At 30.6% G+C, this 23,786-nt stretch overlaps 1 protein-coding gene across 6 annotated transcripts in view; it reads right to left on the bottom strand.

Annotated features, from left to right (window-relative positions):
* The window catches only part of LRRIQ1 (leucine rich repeats and IQ motif containing 1), a 233,659-nt gene that overhangs the window by 208,755 nt on the left and 1,118 nt on the right, over positions 1-23,786 (bottom strand). For 4 of the 6 annotated variants that reach the window (XM_017506824.2, XM_017506826.2, XM_017506827.2 and 1 more), the window contains exons 2-8: positions 22,935-23,093; positions 20,638-20,749; positions 16,521-16,612; positions 15,191-15,308; positions 14,399-14,622; positions 11,633-11,707; positions 6,781-8,397 (exon numbers count right to left, since the gene is read on the bottom strand). In XM_017506824.2, the coding sequence (XP_017362313.1) occupies positions 6,781-8,397; positions 11,633-11,707; positions 14,399-14,622; positions 15,191-15,308; positions 16,521-16,612; positions 20,638-20,749; positions 22,935-23,066 (2,370 nt within the window). In that variant the 5' untranslated portion in view covers positions 23,067-23,093. Of the gene's footprint in view, positions 1-6,780; positions 8,398-11,632; positions 11,708-14,398; positions 14,623-15,190; positions 15,309-16,520; positions 16,613-17,759; positions 17,894-20,637; positions 20,750-22,934; positions 23,094-23,786 lie in introns of those variants that run through there. The other 2 variants (XM_037730804.1, XM_017506828.2) reach the window with 2 other exon arrangements.

The following is a 23,786-nucleotide window of genomic DNA, read 5'->3' as shown; positions in this document are numbered from 1 at the left end:
GGCCCCCTCCCTCTGGGCTTTCCTCCTGAGGGCCTTAGTCCCTCCTGCTGGCTGGACTGCACGACCCCCAATCCTTGCTCCCCCAACCCGGAGGAGGGGGCCAGACCAGGGAGGGCAGTGGACAGGGAGCCTGGGGGAGTTGGGGAGCGCAGGGCAGGGTCCATGGTGTGCAGAGGGGGTGCTGGCCACCTGGGCAGTCAGTTCCTGGCAGCAATGACCACAGAGAGCGCCACACCCCCCAAGGCAACAGCAGTCGCCCCAAACAGCCACTTCCATGGGATGGACCAGGCACCCTTGCCAGGGCACTTGGCAGGCAGCCGGCTGGCTGGGGTTGCCCAGCATTTTCCGGTACAAGGCGGTCTCCGTGCTCCGCTGCGCTGCATGCTTCTTCACCAGCTTCAGTTTAATTAGAAACAGTTTCTAATTAACAGTTTCTCTGCATAGCAAGAGAAACTATTAAAGGAATAAACTGACAACCTATAGAATGAGGAAAAGAAAACATATTTGCTGACTATGTGTCGGACAAAGGTCTAAATTGCAGCATCTACAATGAACTTAAACTAGCAAGGAAAAAGTAAATAACCCCATGAAGAAGTGGGCAACGAACATGAACAGAGATATTTTGAAAGAAGACATACACATGGCCAACAAACATGAAAAAATGCTCAACATCATTACTCATCAGAGAAATGCAAATTAAAAACCACAATGAGATACCATCTCACACCAGTCAGAATGGCTTTGGCTAAAAAGTTAAAAAATAATAGACGTTGGCAAGGTTACAGAGAAAAGGGAACACCTGTTCATTGTTGGTGTAGATGAAAATTAGTTAAGCCACTGTGGAAAGCAATTTGGAGATTTCTCAAAAAACTGAGAGTTGAACCACCACTCAAGCCACCAATCCCATTACTGGATATATACCAAAAGAAAAATTAATTATTCTACCAAAAAGACACATACACCAGTATGTTCATTGTAGAACTATTCACAATACCAAAGACATGGAAATCAACCCAGGTGCTCATCAGCAGTGGATTAGATTTTTTAAAAAAAGATAGTACACGAATGTTCACTGCAGCACAGTTTACAATAGCAAAGACCTGGAACCAACCCAAATGCCCATTGATGATAGACTCGACAGGGAAAATGTGGCACATACACACCATGGAATATTATGCAGCCATCAAAAACGATGAGTTTGTGTCCTTTGTAGGGACAAGGATGGACCTGGAAACCATCATTCTCAGCAAACTGACACAAGAGCAGAAAATCAAACACCACATGTTCTCACTCATAGGCGGGTGTTGAACAATGAGAACACATGGACACAGGGAGGGGAGCATTACACATTGGGGTCTGTTGGGGAGAAATAGGAGAGGGACAGCGGGGGATGGGGAGTTGGGGAGAGATAGCAAGGGGAGAGATGCCAGATATAGGTGATGGGGAGGAAGGCAGCAAATCACACTGCCACGTGTGTACCTATGCAACAATTTTGCATGTTCTTCACATGTATCCCAAAACCTAAAATGCAACAAAAAAATAAAATAAAATAAAAATAAATAAAAAAGATAGTACATATATAGCCTGGAATACTATATAGCCATAAAAAATGAAATCATGTATAGCAACATGGCTGCAAGTAGAAACCATTATCCTAAATCAACTAACACAGAAACAGAAAGCCAAATACCACATATTCTCATTTGTAAGTGTAAACTAAACACTAAACACTGGGTAAACAAGGACATAAAGATAGGAAAAATAGACACTGGGGAAAACAAGAAGGGGTGGAAGGAAGTGGACAAGAGTTGAAAAACTGCCTATTGGGAACTATGCTCAAGACCTGGGTGACAGGTTCAATCATGTTCCTAACTTCAGCATTGCACAATATGTGTTTATAACAAACCTGTATTTGTACTCCTGAACTTAAAATAAAAGTTAAAAATAAATACATTAAGAAAAAAAATCATTAGCTTGATAGAAATAATCTTGTATATATCATACTTAAAATTATAAAAATATTAAAATTAGAAGATTATTTCAAACAACACTGGAAAAGTACAAAATTTTAGAATGCAGTAACTCCTCTTTGTATAGAACATTTCCTGTGCACTAAGTTAAACTAAAAGTTTTAAATTTACATATTTATGTAAGTAAATTGAAGGACCATGCGTTGATGGTGATATAAAGAAAAGAATTAGCCTACTCTGTTTTAAGTAGCAAAAGCAATAATTAAAACTTCAGATAAATAAGACTTCCAGTTTCAAAATCAATTAGGAATGTCTTAATTATATATCATCTAAAGCAATTTTGAAACAAATTTATTTTTAATAATCTTTTCAGAAAGAAAATATATTCATCAATTTCTATGGAGATAACTTCTATGTATTGCCTATTTAATCTGTAACAAACAGATATAAATTCTGTAATTGGAAAACTGGCCCTACATTAAAAATGAAAACACTATTTAGAATTGAGCCCTTAAAAATGGAAAATTCAACAATTACAGCTGTATAGTAACAAATGCTATTTAACTTTATAATTTATATTATTCAGTGTGATTTAATAACATGCTGCTTTCAATCAACTATACAAGCACAATTAAGTTCTAGTTATTTATGATGTGGCAATTTCTGTCCTTTAATCTTATTACAGCACAGAAGTAACTGCTACAGCATCCCTGTTAGTGGTACTTACTTTTGAATATGAGGAGATTCATATTCTTTAATTGAAGCTTCCTCCTTTTCACTGAACGTTTAAAAAGAATCTTTATACTATAGCAATATACTCTCTACTCGACCATAATTTTTCCAAACATATGAGATCAAAATAAATGTTTGTATTAATTATTCACACATGCATGAAAATAATCACATACATAAAACCACTTTATGCTTCAAAAATTAAGGTCAATATAGAACTAGTAATCATATATGTTCATTACTGCACGGTCAACTTGAAAAACAGCAATTGGAGCATAATGGGTGTTGGGTAAATATTTCTTAAATAAATAAATGAATAAACTTTCCTGGCCTGTGGCAAAACTCAACTATATTTATAGCACTCATACTTTCTTTTTCTTATAAAGAATTATGTAAAAACACTTAAAAATTATACTTTCAGGTCTCATGACTTGAAAATAAACTATCCCACCTTTAGAAGCTATGAAACATTTATATTTTAATTACAGATTCCAAATCAATTTTCTACTTAATCATCAGTATTTTCCCAAATCTTTGACAGCCCATTGTAGATAAAATTCCCTAACACAGCAATATACTTTTTTGAGATTTTATTCTCAATTATTCTGGAGTTCACCTAAGAAGTATCAGTCATCTATGGTAAACTGTAATTACAAAAGTAATGAAAGCAACAAGTCTATTTTTTTTGTTTTACTTTTTCAGAACATTTATTCAGTGGTCTAATCTCAAACCTATTCAGCATGGAAAAATAATACTGTTTTTAAAACCAGCTGCAAAGGGACTGAGTCCAAGGTATGATCTGTGGCTTGAATAAAACAGCTACACAATAATTTCAGACAATTCATTTGTCATTCTAATAGCAGTACATTATAGTTTACTTTGTATAAGAGAAGTGAGACTTCTTGATCTAAAAGTTAAAAAACACCTAAAATATTATTATTCATGTTATGGTATAAAGCAATACTTAAAAATCGTTAAGCTCAGTGCCCTTTTTTGTGGTTGTTGTTACTTAAAACAAGTTACTATTCGTAGCAAAATGCCAAAATTAAAAGACAAAATAGTTAAAACATTTAAAAATAAAAATATATTCATTAGCTACAATTATTGCTCTTTTCTCTTTTGAGATATTACTACATACAACCCAATGGTTTAGTATTTTCAACTCTATCACTTTTTTGATGAAACAGGCTATTAAGCAGCCATCAAAAAAAAATCATTTGCCTTTTTCTTTGCTTGCTTGAGACCCACATTTGACAAGTGATACTAGAAATCCTGGGCCATGTTCTTTACATACAGCATTTTAAAACTCGACAATCCTATATAATAGATAGTGCTCTTGCAGTTTGTGAAAGACAAAACTGAGGCTCATAGAAGTCAAGCATTTGCATAAGGTGACACAGTCAGTAAATGGCAGAAATGAAATTAGAAACAGTCTTAATATAGAACTTACTAGCAGTCTAATAAACTACACTCCAACAATTTTACATTAATTTCTTCTTCAGTCAATATCCTTTATCTAAACTGTGAAACTGGTAGTAATGAGAAGATAAGATTAACATTCAATTGGAATTATTTATTCATCTCCCCATCCATCCATCCTATAATCAGGTAATGAAAGCCACTACAGATGGTTCCTGACATAAGATTGTGTAATGCAGAATTTTAAAAAATTTTATGATAGTGTGACAGCAACAGACATTTATTAGAAACCATACTTCAAATGTGAATTTTGATCTTTTCCCAAGCTAGCAATATAAATTATAATAATCTCTCACGATGTCAGGCAATAACAGGGAGCTGTAGCTCCCAGTCAGCAACACCAGGGTAAACAACAAATACTCTACAATGTACCATGTGGCCAGATGATTTTGCCCAATTGTACACTATGCAGGTGTATCTGGATGTGACCTAATTGTAACTTAAGGAGTATCTTTATTTGCCTGGAAACGTGTAAAGAAGTATTGACAAAAAGAAGATCTGATTTATATCCTTAAGTCTCAAAGTGAGAGATTAACATAAAGAAAATGAATGCATTACTGGAGGACAATAAACTTTTCTAAGTTTATCTCCAGAAGGACATTCCAAGAATGGCAGTGAGTGGTCAGGATAAGGACAAAGATCTGAAGCTAAGAGAATATAAAGTCAAAAAGAAAGCCAGCCATGGATCAGTTGTAGCAGTGGTGAATGAAGACATGAGGGTAAGCCATCTACCAAATGCAATCATTACAGGAGTTCTCCGGTAATAAAAGATGATATTTTCTTAACACTTTAGTGTCTATATGGCACATCCACATGTATTTTTCAACTTTATATTTTCTATTTGATGCTTCAAAGCCAAATTAAAAGCTTGCGATAGTTGCTTTAAGAAGTGATGAGAGGATGATGGTGCCCTTTAGAACACTACTACTCAGATTAGTCCATGCACTAGTGTCAACATCATCATTTAGAATAATTGCAAGCATGCAGAATGGGTGGATTCCCAGACCTATTGAATCAGAATCCACATTTCAACAAATCTTCAGGTGTTCTATAGATTTTTTTGCCAGGCCTTGGTCTAAGAAGGAAAAGAAAGAGTTAATTATCATTTTATGTACATTGACAATAGTTCAAAAGAAGGAACAGAGAGTGGACTGGAGAAGAAATGCCAAGGAGAAAAAGTTAAGATTCACATATCTTAACTTCCTTCTCATTGGACAGAACAGAGACCTACAAAGAAAGGGAGGAAAACTACTGTTTCTGTAACTTTACTTTCACTTTCCAACCAAGTACACTATAGCCACGAAGCCATCACTTGTGCCCAGCTTTAACAGATATTCATGAGAAAAATTAAATAATTGCTGATGTTATCATATTGGAAGGCCTGTAGCAATATGTTAGAGAAAGAAAAGTGCTAAAACATAATTCCAGAGATAACATGCCCAAGGAAAAAATTAGGGGAGAGCAGATGAAAGATTCTATATACAGCTCTGAAGACCTGAAAGATGTGGCAAATACATTACCTAGGAAACAAAAGACATTTAAAAGTGTATGTCTTGTCTCTTATTGCTATTTCATATATCATAGATCTCTTCAAAATCCCACTATTTTATTATTACCTCACAGGATACTCCGAAGTCTTATTTACAACAATTCTGAAGATTCATAATAATGTATTCATGTGCATATTTATTTGTTTAAGCTCTGTGAAGGAAAAGACTAGGTTTTCTTTATTTTTATTTATTTAGTCCACCAATAATTATTGATCATCATATTGGATAGATAATTCGCTCATCATATTGCTGAGTGAATGAACAAAATAATGTTTATCTATTAATATGATTGCTCCTTTTCCTAGGCATCTGTCTAGTAAGAAAGCCTAAAACTGAACTTTATTGAATACATTTGACTTTCAGTCCTTAACTAAACATACGTATTTTAATCATAAGTCCTTTCTAGTGTTACAGTGTTTAAAATATTTTCTGTTTTTCTGTAAGTTAGTTTCAGTGCCTAATTTTGGTTTAAACTATGTTCTCCATAACCATAGAAAATCAGTAACATTTGATGAAAACTATTTTACATTTAGACATATATGCACCACCTTTAAGTAGCACATGACTAAATAATTGTTTCTAGGTAGGAATTCTAGGGTCCTGTATATTGTAAGCCCACAGCAGTGGTCATGGGCAGGAAATCCACTTTATTCCAAAAGAAGCCACTAGGTGGTGTGGTGGCTTAAGTCTAAAGCAAACTTTACTTAGGAGTTGCCTACTCTAATTCCAACCCTACATTTCTAGATGCTTCATTCTTAGAGGCTTAAATATTGACCATAGGGCCCGTGACATAGGGTTCAAGATATTAAAAAGTATATAAATCAAAGCTTTTTATAGAATGGTACTTAGAGAAGATGCCTCAAACAATTTTAGTTGAGATCTTTAACATATATCCCCTGTGAAATTGGGTAATATTTCATTCCTAGCTTTATTAAACAAGAGACAGAATTCTTGTATATAAAATATTTCTTTTTCTAAGATCTGAAAAGTTATCTTTTAAAGAGCTAAATGTAACTAAATATGAAAAAGTATTATAAAACTAGAAATACCTGCTGTAAAGTATCCCAAGGGCCACACCGAATAATTTCCAGTGTATCCAAAGCAGGTGCCATGTTGGCTGGGCATTTCACAGGTCTCTTTCTTCTAACAATTTTCTTTTGTTGACTTTGCTTGAAAATTTCAAGCCAAGGTTTAAATGATTTTATCCAGGCTAGTCTCTTTTCTTCGATAGAAGATAGAAGGGTTGACTCTGGTACAGAGCAGGTCATGCTTTCAGGTTCTGCTCCATTTTCATGGCATTTTTCTGAAATTTCTTTAATCTCAGATTTAAGAAAGTTCACTTCTTTAGACACCATGGAGCTTTCTGCATTACAGTCACTCAATTCTTCACAAGGAGCATGTGTACCTAACACATAATCTTGGTCATTTCTTTTGCCTTCTATATTTGTCATGGTATCAATTGTGTTAAAAATCACATCACTATTCCATGCATTGTCTTCTGGGTTCTCCTCAATTTCTTTAAATTTTAAATCAATTTCTTTTTCTTGTAGTATGTTTTCTCCTATATCTTCAGAATTTTCTGATGTTAGTGATAGTGGTTTTTGTTTCATTGAAATAATTAAAGTATCCTTATTTTTATATAACAATCCATTCTCTTCTTTTTCTACTATTTGTACCTTTTTCTGCTGATTATCTTTAATTATTTTTTGTTCTTCATTGTTTTTCACCTCACTGATTTCTTGGTTATATCCTAATATTATTTGGGTATTTTTCCCCATGTTCTCATTTACAACATGTTCCATGATTTCTTCTTTTTGTATATCCAACTTTACTTCTTGCAGGTGCAACTGTTCTTTCACATTTTCTTTTAGATCAAGGTTTCCCAATTCAGTTTTGTTATCTGTATTTTCATATTTTCTTGCTTGCTTGACCAATTCTTCTGAACATTGCTTTTTTGCTAAGTTTTCATTTTTTTCTTCAATTTTAAAATCTGCCACAATTGTTTGGCTTGATACAGATTCTTTTAATTTTACTTGTGTTGATTCTTTTAATATAATTTGTCTATCTACATTTTCTTTCTTATTTGATTCTTCAACCAGCCAAAGGAGAACATCTTCCTGCTTCTTTGAATTTTCACCCACTAGCTTTTTGGCTATATCACCCTTATTATATGAAATATCTTCATGAATTAAATGTTTGTTAATATATCCTCTCTTCTTTAATGTACTACTTAGTATTAGCTGTTGGCCTGCATCTTCTCTTAATCTTATTTTTTCCTTGTTTATTAGTTGCTCTCTTTCTTGTTTCACAATATTCTTTTTTTCTTCATATTCTTTTCCTCTCCCTTTCCTTTCCTCTTCCTTTTGCTTTTTTCTCTCTTCTTTCATCCTTTGTTTCTCCTCTAATCTTTTTTGTTTTTCTTCTTCCTCCTGTAGTATTTTTGCTTTCTTTTCCTTCCACTCCTGTGCTTTCCTTTTCTTACTTTCAATTTGCTCTTTTATAATTGGGCTATATTTTTTATAGGCTACAAATGCTTTATATTTAGCTTGAATTTTAACAGCTGCATTATTCTGTTGTTTTAACAGATAAATTTTTTCTTTTTCTTGTAGGTCTTTAAATCTTGTTCTTTCTTCTTCCATTTGTAAATGCAAGTTTCTAATATACTCCTAAAACAAAGTAGGATAGATGGTAGTCAGTGTAAACTAAATATGTGATGTTGCTGAAATGTCATCTGAAAGGTAGATTGAAAACAAATACTAAAACTTAAGTCTTAATAAAGTTCCTATAAAATTTAGTGAAGCTAAAGTCATTTATCTTAAAGAGTATTACTTTTTTAATATTTATGAGATTGAATCAGGTTAAGTTGATACATTAATGTTATGTGTATACTAAGCCACCCAGATATAAATTGAAGATTTCCTTGAAGATAGAAAGCATATAAAATTAGAAAGACACAGAATAAGCAAACAAACAATAACAACAAAAGGGAAACCACAGGCTAAAAAACGTAGAAGAAGAGGACGTCAAATTTTCTGGATTGAGAGTTCTGATAAAGAAGACTCAGAGCTAGTATTGAGACTGCAAAAATAGGAATTATTTTGTAAAACTTATGATACCAAGAAAGCCAGGTAGTCCCTATATACAAACAATATAAAAACCTACTCGCTTATCTTCTCCCTTCTCAATGATCAAAATAGTTGATAACCACATACTACTGCATTTAATGAGATATTTGGAGTTAGGTGAGAAAATATTATTTTCACAAGAGTCCGAAACCAAAGTAAGCAGATCAACAAAACTAAGCAAATATCTAAGGGAAACTAATACAAAGGATATGAGACTATATTTTAATCACCAGAAGGAAGAACTAATTTCTGAGAAAATAGAACTATAAAATAAACTAGATAAAAATTTAAATAAAGATATTTTAGAAAAAAATATTTAAACATGAATAAGCTCATATTTCAAGTGTTCGAATAAAAATGACTCACTTAAACAGATAATCAAAATAGAATGGCTGGACAGCTGATTACTTTAAAAAAAAAAAAAACTTAAAAATGGGTGTTTTCCCAAAACAATAAATAACAAAGATAAAAAAATATATATGTCAGAGGTAAAGAAGATTAACACAGAAACTCCAACACATGACTAGTAGGAGTTCCTAAATAAAGAACTGAGAAAAACTGAAAGGAAGAAAATAATAGAAAAATACATTTTCTTAAAAACAACAACAAAAAGCCATGGGAGAAAAACGGAACATTGCCTGCACACATACACAACACACTTAGACAGATGCTAGCAATATTTCAGAACTCTAAGGAATGGAAGCTGTTAGTTTTACTGTTGCTCCTTTTTAGGTAATATGTCTCTTTTTACCTCTGGATGTGTCTAACACTTTTTCTTTTTTCTTATTTTACTTTTTATTTATCAACACTTTATTTTGTCTTCAGTTGGAATAGTACTATTTAATTTCAAGATGTGGTTTTCTTTGTATCTATCTTCCTTGGGAATTAAGTATCATCTTTCAAAGTAGGGATTATTTTCAGTTTTATACACTGCCATATCTTAAACACTCAGAGAAGTGCCTGACATAGTAGAAAACCAGTAAATATGTGTGGAAGAATGCATAAAGTGAAAAATCCAAAAGCTTCAAAAGAATGTAAGAAAAAGGCAGCAAGTTTTCAATCATAGATAGCATAGGCAAAAATATACAATGAAGTCTTATCTTTACATTGTTAAAAGTAGTAATAAACCTGTATTCTACACACCCAAAGGAACTGACCATTAATTTTTTAAAGTAAAATAATAATATTTTCAACTATGCAAACAAAGATTGAGACTATCTAGCATCCAAAAATTTTTTTGACAACTATGTAAATGTATACTCCAGGAAATTAAAAAATGAGTCTGAAAATTGGAAGAAGAGTTAGGATTCAAAGGACACAAATGAACAAAGAAACCATTATCATTAAATATTTGACTTGTCTTCTTTCTTCCAACATTTTACTTAAAGACGGCTATTTGTTTTACTATTACTCCTTTTTAGGTGATGTGTCTTTTATCCTCCAGATGCTTCTAAGACTTTGTTTATCCTTTGTTTTGAATTTCAATAATTGTACTATTTATTCCAAGGAGGTAATTTCTTTGTATTTATCCTACTTGGAAATTATGTTTCATCTTTGACTATTCGGGTTGATTTTTTAAAAACAATTTGAAAACTTTTTAACCATTATCTCTTTTTTTAATTTTTTTTAAATTATACTTTTTAAGTTCTGGGGTACATGTGCAGAACGTGCAGGATTTTTACATAGGTATAGACGTGCCATGGTGGTTTGCTGCATTCATCACCTCCTCATCTACATTAGGTATTTCTCCTAATGCCTAACCACTGTCTCTTTACCTCATTGCTTCGGCTCCAATCTCTCTCTTCTCTCCTTTTAAGATATGATACAAATTTTATGTCTTTTCACTATGTATCGTGTATTTCTTGAGCTCCTTTCCTCTTTTCTCATTTTTTTATTCTCTGTGCTTTAATATTATCTATGGAACTGTCTCATTTCACTAATGGTCTCATCTGCTTTGTCCAATCAAATTCATCCACTGAATTTTTAAATTTTATATACTGAATTTTTTAAATTCCAGAATGTACACTTGGTACTTCATTATACGTGCTATGTTTCTTTTCATATAACCTGTTTAAGTATTTTGTTATTGGATTATATTTATAGGTATTTTGACAGCTCTATTAAATTTAACATTTGGATTATATACAAGCAAGCTATTATTGTCTTTTTTTGTCACCTGTCATTGATATGACTCTATTTACATGCTTAACCAGCTTTTTAATTTGACTACATGTAGCAGAAACCTACTTTTGCAGGAGTGAATTAATATAATTTTTTAAAAAGATTTGAAAGAAATACAAAAAAGGATGATGTTTAGCTAAATAACAAGTTTATGGGAGATATATACTTTAAATTTGTAATTACTTAAAATAATTGTATATAAAACTGTGGAATAAAAAAAACTAAAACTTCATCAATAAATGTATCATCAGAATAATCTTACATTCAAAACAAAATAAATTGTGTTTAAGAAAAGAAGCTTTCATAACAATCTTTCAATATAAAGAAATGTTCAAAATGGTACCTTTCCTCAAACCTTAAAATACATTTTAGAATTACAGTTTTATATGGACAACACTCACTAAACCAGCTAACCCTCATTTTCAAGATATTCTATTTCAAGAAGTGTTTCTGAGGATTACTAAATTTTTAATGCTTAAATAAACTAAATCTTATACTACTTAGGCAGTATTATCTAAAAATAACCATTTCAAGCAAAGTAATGTATTTCAAATAAACAAGTTTAATGTGCAAATTAAAAACAACAAATAGGTACCTCATGCTGTTTAAATTTCTCTTTCCACATTTTCTCTTCTCTAGAGAGTTCATCATTCATCTTGTCCTGTTCTTGCTGAACATGATAATAATAAATATGGCTATACTCAAATATCAAATTATCATGTTAATTATATATGATTCTCATAAAATATATTTGTAAACAATAGTTAAAGATGATAACACACCCAATGGCTTTTGATTTTTACTGGAATAACAACTTTAATCTCAAACTGAAGTGTCATATAAATAATACCTAAAGTTTCCATTCTCAGAACATAAAGATGTTTGCAACCTGGGAAAGTTGTTATATTCATTTGAGTATGTTTATTTACAGCATATAATTTATTGGCTTGAAATACTGTTGGGCATGAGAAAAATTACAATAATGTTTGTAGAATGGGTTTTGTATACAATTGTTTTCTCACCACGTCATACCATTTAACGCACATGAATCAGTTCAGTAAGCAATGATTTTCTTTCAGTAACTCTTTATCAACACATTTGATAAGACTCCTCAGAATAAATAAAGATCAGTAAAATACAACCCCTTTCTTCAAAAACTCTTCTGATCATGTGAAAACACTAGCATAAATTTACACATTATCCCAAATTTAGCAGAATAAGTTTACTACAAGAGAAAAAATATGAAAAATTATGAGTATGATAATTAGATCATGAAAGGCTTCATGAAGAATATTATATTTGAAATGACTATGTTTTCAAGAAAAGAAACATATTTTCAGCACTTATTAAGCATTTTGAGCTAGGAAAATAATTACAGCACTATTTTTATAACAGTCATCAGTTTAAATAGGATTAGAATTGGATGAGAAATGAAAAAATTGATATAGTATAAATAACCACTCTTTAAGAGGCCTATCATACACAGCCTTTAAAAAGCCAACCAAAGAACAGCTAAAGAGAAATATAAGAATGATCTCATAATTATTCTGTTGTTTTGTTTTTGGGATAGGAGAAAATTGAACATGCTTATGAACAATAGAAAAGGAGAAGAGGATAGGGGTGTCTTGGTATATTGAAAAAGCAGGGGTAAGTTGAAAAATAATAAAATATAAAGTTAAGGAGGAAAAGCTAAACTTTGGCAGAAGGAAGAAACCTTTCTTACTGAGATAGGAGGGAAGGCCATTAATAATTAAAAAGAAGATGAGTATGCATGTTGATACTAAATAGCTGTGGAATTAAAAGGAAAAGAAAGTTTGCGAAAGTTTAAGGCAAAAAAATGTTATGTGATTATTTGATAATAATGAGGGAGGAGGAATTGGGTATAATTCTTACGAGATTTATGATTGCTATTTTGGAAAATGGAGAGACAGCTAAGAATCCAGGAAAGAACTACTGAAAGAAAGTAAATTATATATTTAGAGTCAATCATAAAATTGCGACTAGTCCTACTGGAAACTTTTAAGATCCAAGGCATAATAAAGGACATATTTAGTAAATCATTATATCTAACAATATTGCATTTTCTTAAATCATAATTTTATCCATAGACTGCAAATGTGTTTCAAAAAATATGCTATAATTCTTTGAGGGTAAGATTTGGTATTAGATCTCTTTTGCATCATCTAAGCACACAGTTCAATGCTTTCCCCTTAAGGTAGTCAGAAAATTTTGATTATAAAACAAATAAAAATGACAACCCTAGTGAACAGGATTGAAATCAGATATTTTCTAAATCTGAAAATACTACTAACACTCAATAGCAATTACGTATTTTAACACAAACCAGCAAATACTTTTCCAATAATCATTATATCCAATATTATTTTGGAATATTTTTTTAAAAGCTTTGGAATTCAGAAATGACTATGTCATTCTGATATATGGGAAAGAAAACATAACTAAAGGAAAATATTCATATCTTACTATTAGAAATAGTCATGGCATAACTGGTTCTACAATATTACAATTTCTTTTAATATGTTTATTTTTTTACGTAGTCAATAAATGAAATGTACTCAACATACAGGACTAAAAAATGCTGAACAAGCTAATGTTCTTTATACGCAACACTCAAAACCAGCAAGTACTGGATAATATATATTTAATCATGAAAGACAGAGATGTCAGTCATGCCTGTTATCCAGATATTCTGGATATTTTCCAAATATTCTGATGACCTGCAATTAGGGTCCTAAAATCCACCAGGTTCTCAATGCCGATACACCACTACAATGACATGATTGTGTGGACCTCCCAGGGGGAAAAAAAAACAAGAACACATGCAGCAGAAATAAAACAGCACAAAACTTCACATCAAAAATTTCCAGTTGGAGAAAGTAGCTTAATTATGAAGGTGGGGCACAGACTGTCACCTAAATGGCCGAACTACTTTTAAATATGTTTTCCATAATATGTAATATGCCAGACCACGTAGCATATGACACACTATGGAAAAAGCATGCTCAATAATTTTTCATTGTTTTTTACAATGTTTAGAATGGTATAAAGAAAAACAACAGTTTATATTATAAATTTCAGACTATCCAGGATGACCCTTGAAACTTCATAGGCTCCTCTGGTCCCCAAGATTAAAAGTGTGTCTGAACTTCGAATGAATGTCAATAAAAACTAATAAAGGAGTCCATATTAAATACTGTTAATTCACAGTCAATTTCATTCTCTATCAGAAAGTAATTAAAAGCTATACTATTAAGCTCAATCGACACCACAATCCAAATATCAATATTCTTCAGAAGTAGCTACTGATTTTTAAAATGTATGAAAAACAAGAGCAAAATACCTTCTGAATGTTCTCTAATTTCTCCTTTTCAACTTTAAATTGTTCCATCCAGCAATGTCTCTTTTCTTCTTCTTCCTGAAACTGTTTTTCTTCTCTATCCCGCTGAGCTTTAAGAGTTTCTTTCTCTTTATCTTCTAGTTCCTTCTGTTTCTCTTGCCAAGCTTCAAAAGACTGTCTACATTGTTCTTCCACTTCACAGTATCCAAATTTTATATCAGCATCATCTGCATTTATGAAGAAAAATAACATCATTATTTGTAAGATCAAAACTGTCAAACTAATTCAATTTAAAGTATAAAAATAATTTTAAAGGGAAAAAATAATGTCAACATATTCCCAAAATGATAATATGCAGCAATAAAATACATTGTTTAATATATGTGGAAATTCTACTGAAATAAATAAAGTCACATAACTTTCCTTAAAATATTCCAAAAAACTTAATATGAAAATACAGTTTGTGAGTGTGTGTGTGTGTGTGTGTGTGTGTGTGTGTTTCATTAAGAAATAGTTAAGAGATAGTGAAGAGATACTAAATAAAATCAGGGACAGGCATATCTACTGCAATCAGCAAACATGTGGAAAAAATTACTTAAATCAAGTTAATTTAGAAGTCATAGAAGCCTATGAGGGTATGTAATTGAATAAGTATAGCAAGGCACAATAATTTTAAAATATTGTAATTGTTTTTCTAAATATCAAAAGAACAAAAAATAACTGTCCAGTTTTTTTAGATAACTATGATCAATCACATAAAAATTAAAAAACACATCATTGAGCAATTTAATCTACCTGTTAAAACATGTTCATCCATAGTCAAGTCATCAGGATCCGGCTCAGGAACAAAATCAGGACTGGCACAATTGGTTTTACTTCTAATAAATTCTTCTTTTTCTATTTTAGAGAGTATCTGGGAGATTAAATGAGTATCAATGATTAAAGAAAACCAAAATAGAGAGTAAATCTGTCATTTTAACAATACGTTAAATATTTCTATGTATATACTAAGAATTTTAATTTACTCCAGACTTTCTCAAATAAAAACCTGTAGCGCACTGATAATTATTCTCTTTACAATGAATAAAAAATTTTTCCCACACAAGCATAAGTAATTCTTCCTGTTTTTCACAACTCTGAGTCTTAATATTATTTAATATTATTCTACAATATTCAATTAAACTGTTTGATAAGCACTTCACAATGTTTCTACTAATGTTTTCCTTTTAATATATTTGTATTTTTCTGACTGTAGTGACTGTTCACATACACAAACTTTTTATATATTCCATATGATAAAAAAGAGAACTATACTCTAACCTAAATTATATGTACATCATTTATATCAATACTTTTCTGTAATTTTATTTTCACCATACTTTAGTTGGAAAGATACAAGATATTTATTGCAAGGAAGTAACAGTATAATAATTTAAAATTAATATTTCAAATTTGTGTTACCAAAATACATTCAAAAGAGTAAAACATTCAAAACAAATGAGAGATATGTAAGCAATTTTCAAATTATGTTAAACATGTTAGGGAGGAGGGATACAGTTAGATAAAAGGAGAGAAAGTTGGATAAAATGAGAAGTAAAAATCAATCTAAAAAGTGAATCTCTACAAGAGACTTTCTCTTAAATACATTTGTGGGGTTTTAACTTAATAAAATGATAGACTCTCCTTTACTCCTATGTTTTAAGTAAGTTTTTCTTGTATTTGTTTCTAAAAATTAGTATATGATATTCTAAATTTAAATTTTCTATAGAGTAAGGTCTCTGCTGGAACATAGTACAGTCCTAAGGAGTACATTAGAGTATATTCATTATTTTCCTCAGAATTTTTAGAAAACAAAAATTGTGTAATATAGTTCTGTTTTATCTACAAGCACATTAAATTGCCAGGTATAAATGGTTCAAGTCACCACTTTCAATATTCTTGAAGATTGAAATATGAGTGTTTTTATATTATATGCCAGAGAAAAACATAAAACCAAAGATGATTTGCTTAAAAAATAATTTTTAATATTTAAATCATTGAACTTAAAATTAGCAAAGCATCAACCTAAGAGAGAAAATTTCTAATTGCAATAGTGAATACTTTAAGTCAAATATTGAATATATACCTTCATTAATTGCTCCGAACTTTCTTCATATTCAGTTGATAGTCCTGTCCTTAAATGCATATGATTATTAGAAACTGCTCCATAACTACAGCCTAGAGAAAAAAATGATAACTTCAAATATTAAAGTACAATACAACATGTCAAAATCTCAAACCCTTTCATAATTTTTAATCTCAAATTCTATCAGGGCATATTGTTGATCAGTAAGGGAAACTCAAAACAACAGAAAAATAATAAAGAATAAACAAAAGAGGAAATCTGTTATATTTACTCTAAAAATAAAAGTAATAAATTTCTAAAGAACTTTGACTCTTTATCACTTCCCATATTCTAGTGCCTTTAGTTTATTTCCCAAGCATAAAGAATCATGCTTTGCTTGACAGTGCAATGACACCTTGATTAGAAATCAACAAAAATTCAACTCTATCTGCCACAAACCAGCATTATGACTTTGCATAAGGTATTGAAAAAAAAATTTATATTAATAAAAATATAAATTTAAATTTTAAAATTATAACTATTACCATTTAAGTGAAGAGAAATTATATTTCTTATTTTATGATTTGTTGAATTTTATAATTTTTAATTAACTGTGCAGACGTAATTATGTTTCTTTTCTTTCATTCAATTAATATGTTATAACATGGTGATGTTTCCTAATAGTAAACTAACTTTACAGAGGACCATTCTGCTGGCTGATTATTCACACCTATTTTGTCAGATATTGTAGATTTTTTTCCTTGAACACCTATTCACTACCTTTCTGGCATGCTTTCCTGTGTGAGAGGTCAAAAAGAAAAAAATGACATCATCTAGATTCCTTTGCAGATAGGTTTCTGAGAGTGATTTAGTTTATGTTCATAAATATATTTACATAAACTCTTTATTTTCATAAAATATTATGTCTAAAGAGAGGCAGGTGATGATATTTTTATGTCTATGGCCCAGAATGTGGTAGAAGGAGCTCTGAGTTGGGAGACAGGAATGTATGGTAGAGGATTAATGTCTCTGAACTTCTTAAGAGCAGACAGCAGCTTCTGATGCAGCCCAGTTTTACAAATATATGTGTGGGGTTTGTTCTACACCTTGGATGTTTAGACTAGAGACTGTTTCTTCAGTCTCATTATAATAATTCGGATATTTATTGTAGCAGATAGTCCCCAAAGATGTTTCTTCCAAAGAAGCATACCTGGTATACATACCCTGTATAGTTCCCTCCCACACAGAACATATGCTGACCCTGTGTGACCATCAGGATGTGGCAGAAATGATGCATGATGTCTGAGAAGAGATCATGAGAAGCCCTACAAGGTTCCACCTTGGTCTCTTGGTAGTTTGCTGTAGAACACTCCTCAGAATCTAGGTAAGATGATCTGAGGAGCAAAAGCCAAAGAGAGGGGCTACATATAGGTGCCACCACTTGAAAGCCACATCTGAATTCCCCAGCCAACAAGTGGCATCAAAGGCCAGCCATTTTAATGAGCTATTTTGGATTTCTAATCCAGTCAAGTCTTCAGATGACTACAGACTTAATCAACATCTGACTATAAACGCATGAAAAATCCAAGCAAGAACTGTTCAGGTGAGCCCAGTGTACCAAAGGGAACCAAAATTATAATAATAAATTATTTTAACTTTCTTTGTTTCACAGCAGTAAATATTCAGAACATCTCTCCTTATAAAAATAAACAAAAAAAAATTACTGCCTCAAGTAGCTAGAGTATCTGTTTTCCACAACTGAGAACCCCAATGAATACATCTATATTCATAAATGAAACTATCTTCTAGTTTCTTTTGTCTATGCTCTGCTTGTACAATTGGGATCCGAAATATACAGCTTTTAGAAATAAAGCATTTTTGCTCCTTAATGGGTTTTAAGAATCCAGCTGCAAAATCTTTCCTAGTTTAGCAATATTTGAGAAATCTCTTTCCACCTCCTTGCTATATTATTAATTTTTTTCAATTTTTCAAATAATTTTGATAATTTGTTTCCTTGAAAAATTAATTAATTTTAATTTCATTTAATCTATCATCCATAAATATTTTAAATTAAATTAATAGTTCATATAATAATGAATACATACATAATTAAATTATTATACCAGATAATTTAAATTAAATTTCAATAAATTCAAATTTAATAAATATTAGAAATAATGTAATAAATAAACATAATAAATTTAGTTAAAAATTACTATTTTAACTTAATAATTTGATAAATTAAAAGAATTAATTTTAATAATTTATAATTTAAAAATAATTCTACTAATATAAATGTAATAATTTTAAATAATTAACCATTTAATTTAAATTTTCTGAGAAAATCATTTTTTTATTGTGATTATCAAATCTCTTGTATAAAGTCTAATCTAATTTGATCTTGTTAGAGATCAAATTAGATTAGAGTCATATACAAGATCTCATAATTTTCTAAACCACTGCTATAACTGTAGTTGTATCCCAATTGATGTAACTAATTTCTACAATTGTGTTTCCTTTGATTTTTTTCATAATTAGGCTATAAATAGGCTGTATCACTGTCAATGCATTTATATATTATTTGTTTAAACCATAAGTAAAATAAAATAAACAAATCATGTCATTAACATTCCTCAGAATTCAATCACAGATAATCACTGTCAAAATATACAGTCAATCTTTACATAGCAACTCATGCTGATGTTCAGGACAAAAATCTTGGAGCCACCTTCCTCTCTTCATTTTGTACCAGTCCTCCAATATATTCTTTTGTTTCTTTTCACCTTAAAATGGTTTCCAGAATATGACCATATTTCTTCATGTCTACTCAAACCACTCTCATCTCTAATCACACTATTGCAATAGTCCTGTAGCTTAACTACCTCAAGGCATCTTCTCTTCACAGTCAACAGAATGATTGTTTCCAAATAAGTCAGATACTATCATTGCTTACTGAAAATCCCTTATGTACTGAAAATAGGATCCAAAGTCCACAAAACAGTTTAGAAGAGCCTTATATCATGTAATCCCTTGTTTTCTCAGATACAACCAGAAACATGTACTTAATGTAATTCAAACATATTAAGCCCACTCAGTGGGCCTTTATGCTTCTCTCTTTCTAGAATACGACTTCCTAAATACCACGTGGTTCAGCTTTACATTTATTAAGTCATTGCTCAGATACCACCTTGACACAAATACCTTCCCTGACTATTTAAAATAGTAAACTCCAGTCTCTATCTCCTTACATTTTTTTTCCCTTCATAGCAGTTATCACTATTGAAATATTGCATATTTGTTTATTATATTTCTCCCCACACTGGAACATTAAAATAGAGGAACAGAACCTTTGCTTGTTTTGTTCACTGCTGTATTCTCAGTGACTATAACACATTCTATCACAAAACAATATTTGTTGAATGAATATGAATATCTACATTGTAATTTATACTAATATTTACATAAATGCCATTTAATTTTAAAATAACTTTTAACATATCATGAATATTTTTGTCATTAAATATTTATCTAAGTCATTTTTAAAAATAGGTTTATTATTCAACAAAACAAGGTCTTGTTGAACATTTAGGTTGCTGACATTTCTCAATATAAACCAAGCCAAGATTAATTCTAATTAAATCTTTGATCTTTCCATTAGTCTTAGAATAATTCCAAGAGGCAAATTTGCACAGTTCCAGCAAAATGCTTTTGGGCTTCTCATACAAATGATTATATTTTTTCCAAAAAGATATATATACTGATACTGTTAGAAGAGTCTCATGATTAGTTTTATATTCTTTAGTGTAAAGTAATAGGATGTCTGGTATGAATTAGGCCTGGGGAAATAAAAAATTGATGGTATTTACTGAAGACATAAGAAATATAGTAAAAGAATTTTTTATTTTCTTTCATAATTAGGCTACACATAGGCTGAACTATGTATAGAATGAACTAAACCCAACTCTATGAACTAAACCCATGGGTCCAATACACTATAGATATTATATTAGAAATACACTAAATGCATACACATGTGCACAGTAAGATATAAGAATTTTAAGCAATTTAGTTTTCTAAATTATAATTTGTTTATACTTACAGAAAGCTTATCTGTCAGATAGATGAAAACAGTACTTACTTAAAATATCAGTGTCTTCCAAGTCCTGAAGAATGAGCTCTTCAACAGTTTTACTCCTGTTCTTTATAATGTTAATACAATGAAGAACTGACTCTGGTAATTTAACTGAATTCTAAAAAATTGAATAATAAAAGAAATTGTAAAAGTGTTTATTATCAAAATTACGTGTCAAATATTTAACCCTTTATTCCACATCAAAAATTTGACCAAAACATGTAAATGAAGTCAAAGGGTTCCATATAAAGAACATACTTCAGACAAACATATTTGTGTAAAGTTTGCTTTTAATTTTCAGGTGGTTGTACATTTCTAGAAAACCCTAAGAAACCAAATGAAAAGAGTTACCTACACATCAATTTCGTTAACTTTATTAGAGGCGGTTTATTTTTCAGTGCCCTCAATAGTTTTAGACTAATTCCAACTTCAAATAAATATTATCAAATATTAATTGAAACTGCAAGATTATTTTTCAAAACATTTAATGTAAAACTAATACCAGATATAATTATTTATGACATTCAAAACTGGCTTTGTGATTATCATACACAAATTTAGTCACATTTGTTAGCTGTTACAAAATATCTGCCAATATAGCCTATGTAAATCAATTTGTAAATTTTCTAAATAACTAAATATATTGATATGCAAAGTGTGAAAATAAATTCCTTCCTCCATAAATACCATGACTAGTTAGAAAACATAATGCAAATAAATAATATTAATAACAACAAAATACTTGAAGCATCTAGAAATGATTTTAATAATAATCTTGAAGCTGCATATATTTACATGACTACAAAACTTCATTGAGGGACCTCAAGCATGGCATGAATGAAACAAAATGAATGTTTCCATATAGAACATGATATGCACCTGCTTTTATCTAACTAAAAACAAATAGTTTCTGCCATACTGGGTTTTCATGTGTTTAACAGGATTTTCAGCCAGTTTATTTTCTCTATCCTAATGAAATTCAGTGTTTAGTTTTGAGAATAAACATCAGAAAATAATGAGAAAATAATACCTTTCTCTTAGTACTAAAGAAAAGCACGTAAAATTATGTCATAAAATGAGTCCTGATACAGTAGTGTATTAAAAATATTGACAAAAATATCAATTCTACTTTTATGACATCTGTCCTGCATTGAAATTTCTATTCCTTGTTTAATTAAGAAGTCTTTTAAGCTACCTGGATTATACAGATTATTATGTCCTGTGAAATATAATTTATAATCTCTATATCCTTAGTTAATAATTTCTTCCCCTGGTTATAATATTTACATTGATTCTAAGCAACATAAATAATTGCGAGCTATCTTAATTGAAAGAGAAGGGCTTTAAAATTTTCTCCTTCCTTTAATATAAAGAGGTACAATAAAATTTAATAAAATCCATTGTTCTGAGGGATTTCGTATTCAAATAAAGAATTTCAGATTTGTTTCTCATTTAAATTAACTCTGGATAAAAGACATAATAATGTAACAAAATTAATTTTTCTAAAAGCAATAGGTAGGTTTAGTGCAATCCTAATAAAATACAAAGTGAAATTATTGTATGAAATCTTTAAAAAAATGTTTTTTTAAAAAAAAAGCTTAGCTAAGATTTTAAAATGGTAAAATAATGTGAAGAATTTGATTCATTCAATATTTAAAAATATACAACAGTAGGAAAATAATGAACACAGAAACAGAAAAAATAGACAGCCTTGGACAGATTATATGTACAATAACTATCCATAAGACATATGACAAATCAATTGAAAAAAGTAGATTATTAAACAAGAGACACTGGAAATATTAGATCAGTATGTGCACAAGATTTTCAAATTAGTTCTACATTTCACAAATTCCTGAGAATAAATTCCAACTCGATTAAGGATATTGGTATAAATGATGAAATCTATGAATAAACTGTGTAAGCATATAAACATTGGTAAAAATACACAAATAAAAGGATAATTTGTTTTATTCCAAAAAATAACTATTTTGATAGGTCAAAAGATATCATATACATTTTTCTTTCCAAGTAACCTGATCATGTTAAAATGTTCATAATTAAGTAAAAACAAAAATCAAAATACAAATATGTATATATTATAATCCCAATTTTACAAAGATGCACATCTAGCAACATGGAATTATAGGTGACTATATATATTCAATATAATTTACATTTATATCAATTGTTTATAAAAATGCTTCTAAAAAATGAGAAGTATACAAAAACATCCTAAGAAAAGTAATATTTCTCTTGAAAACCCTACTCCTGTTAAAAAGTTTCAAAAGTGCAATACTTACTGTATCACTATCATCACTCTGGGTTTCTGATTTTGATTCACTCTCAATGTCCTCATTTTCCAAGGAGGAAATGCTGAGTTTATCCAATTCAGCTTCTATTTCTGCTTTGAGCTTTGCATCATCATCATCCATTATTCTTTATAATAAAACACAGAGCTGCTTAAAAAATGAAGAGGCTCATATATCACTAAAAATTAAATGTTCTGTAATTTGTCATACCAATCCATCATATTTACGTAAACATGTTTTAACAAACTTTTATCACATCTTATTATGGTTACACCAAACATTGTTTTATCTCTTCACTCATTCTTTTTAAAATTTGACTATGAAGTGATCGACTGTAATAGTACCCTAATACTCTCATTGATTTATATATTTATATAATTGCACCATATATAATAAACATCAGAATTGTTTAATAAGATTTTTGTTTGTTATTTATTTTAGTACACATATTTCAGTATGCATGTATGCACGAATTGCAGTGTAATATGTGTTTCACTAATGTTCTGCTTGTTGTTTTTCACTGTTGGTCTTAGTCCCCCCAAAAATTTGAAAAAGTATTAGTCAGCTATCATTTTATTTTTCATGACACTGGTTTAAACTTCTTTTTTTTTTTTTTTTTTTTTCTAAGGCAGGGTTCCATTCTGTTGTACTGGCTGGAGTGTGGACTATAATGGCATGGTTGCCCCTCACTGCAGTCTCCCTGTGTCAATCTCCCAAGTAGCTGAGACTACAGGCTTGTACCAACAGGAGTTTTAAGCACTTGGCCTCAATCAATCCTTCCAACTTGGTCTACCAAAGTGCTGGGCTTTCAGGCATGAGCCACCATGCCCAGCCTCTTTTTTT

Source organism: Cebus imitator, unplaced genomic scaffold (genome assembly GCF_001604975.1).
Source record: "Cebus imitator isolate Cc_AM_T3 unplaced genomic scaffold, Cebus_imitator-1.0 Scaffold362, whole genome shotgun sequence".
NCBI classification, from domain to species: Eukaryota; Metazoa; Chordata; class Mammalia; order Primates; family Cebidae; genus Cebus; species Cebus imitator.
Note: the sequence above shows the minus strand (reverse complement) of the source record. Positions and strands in the feature narration are given on the sequence as shown.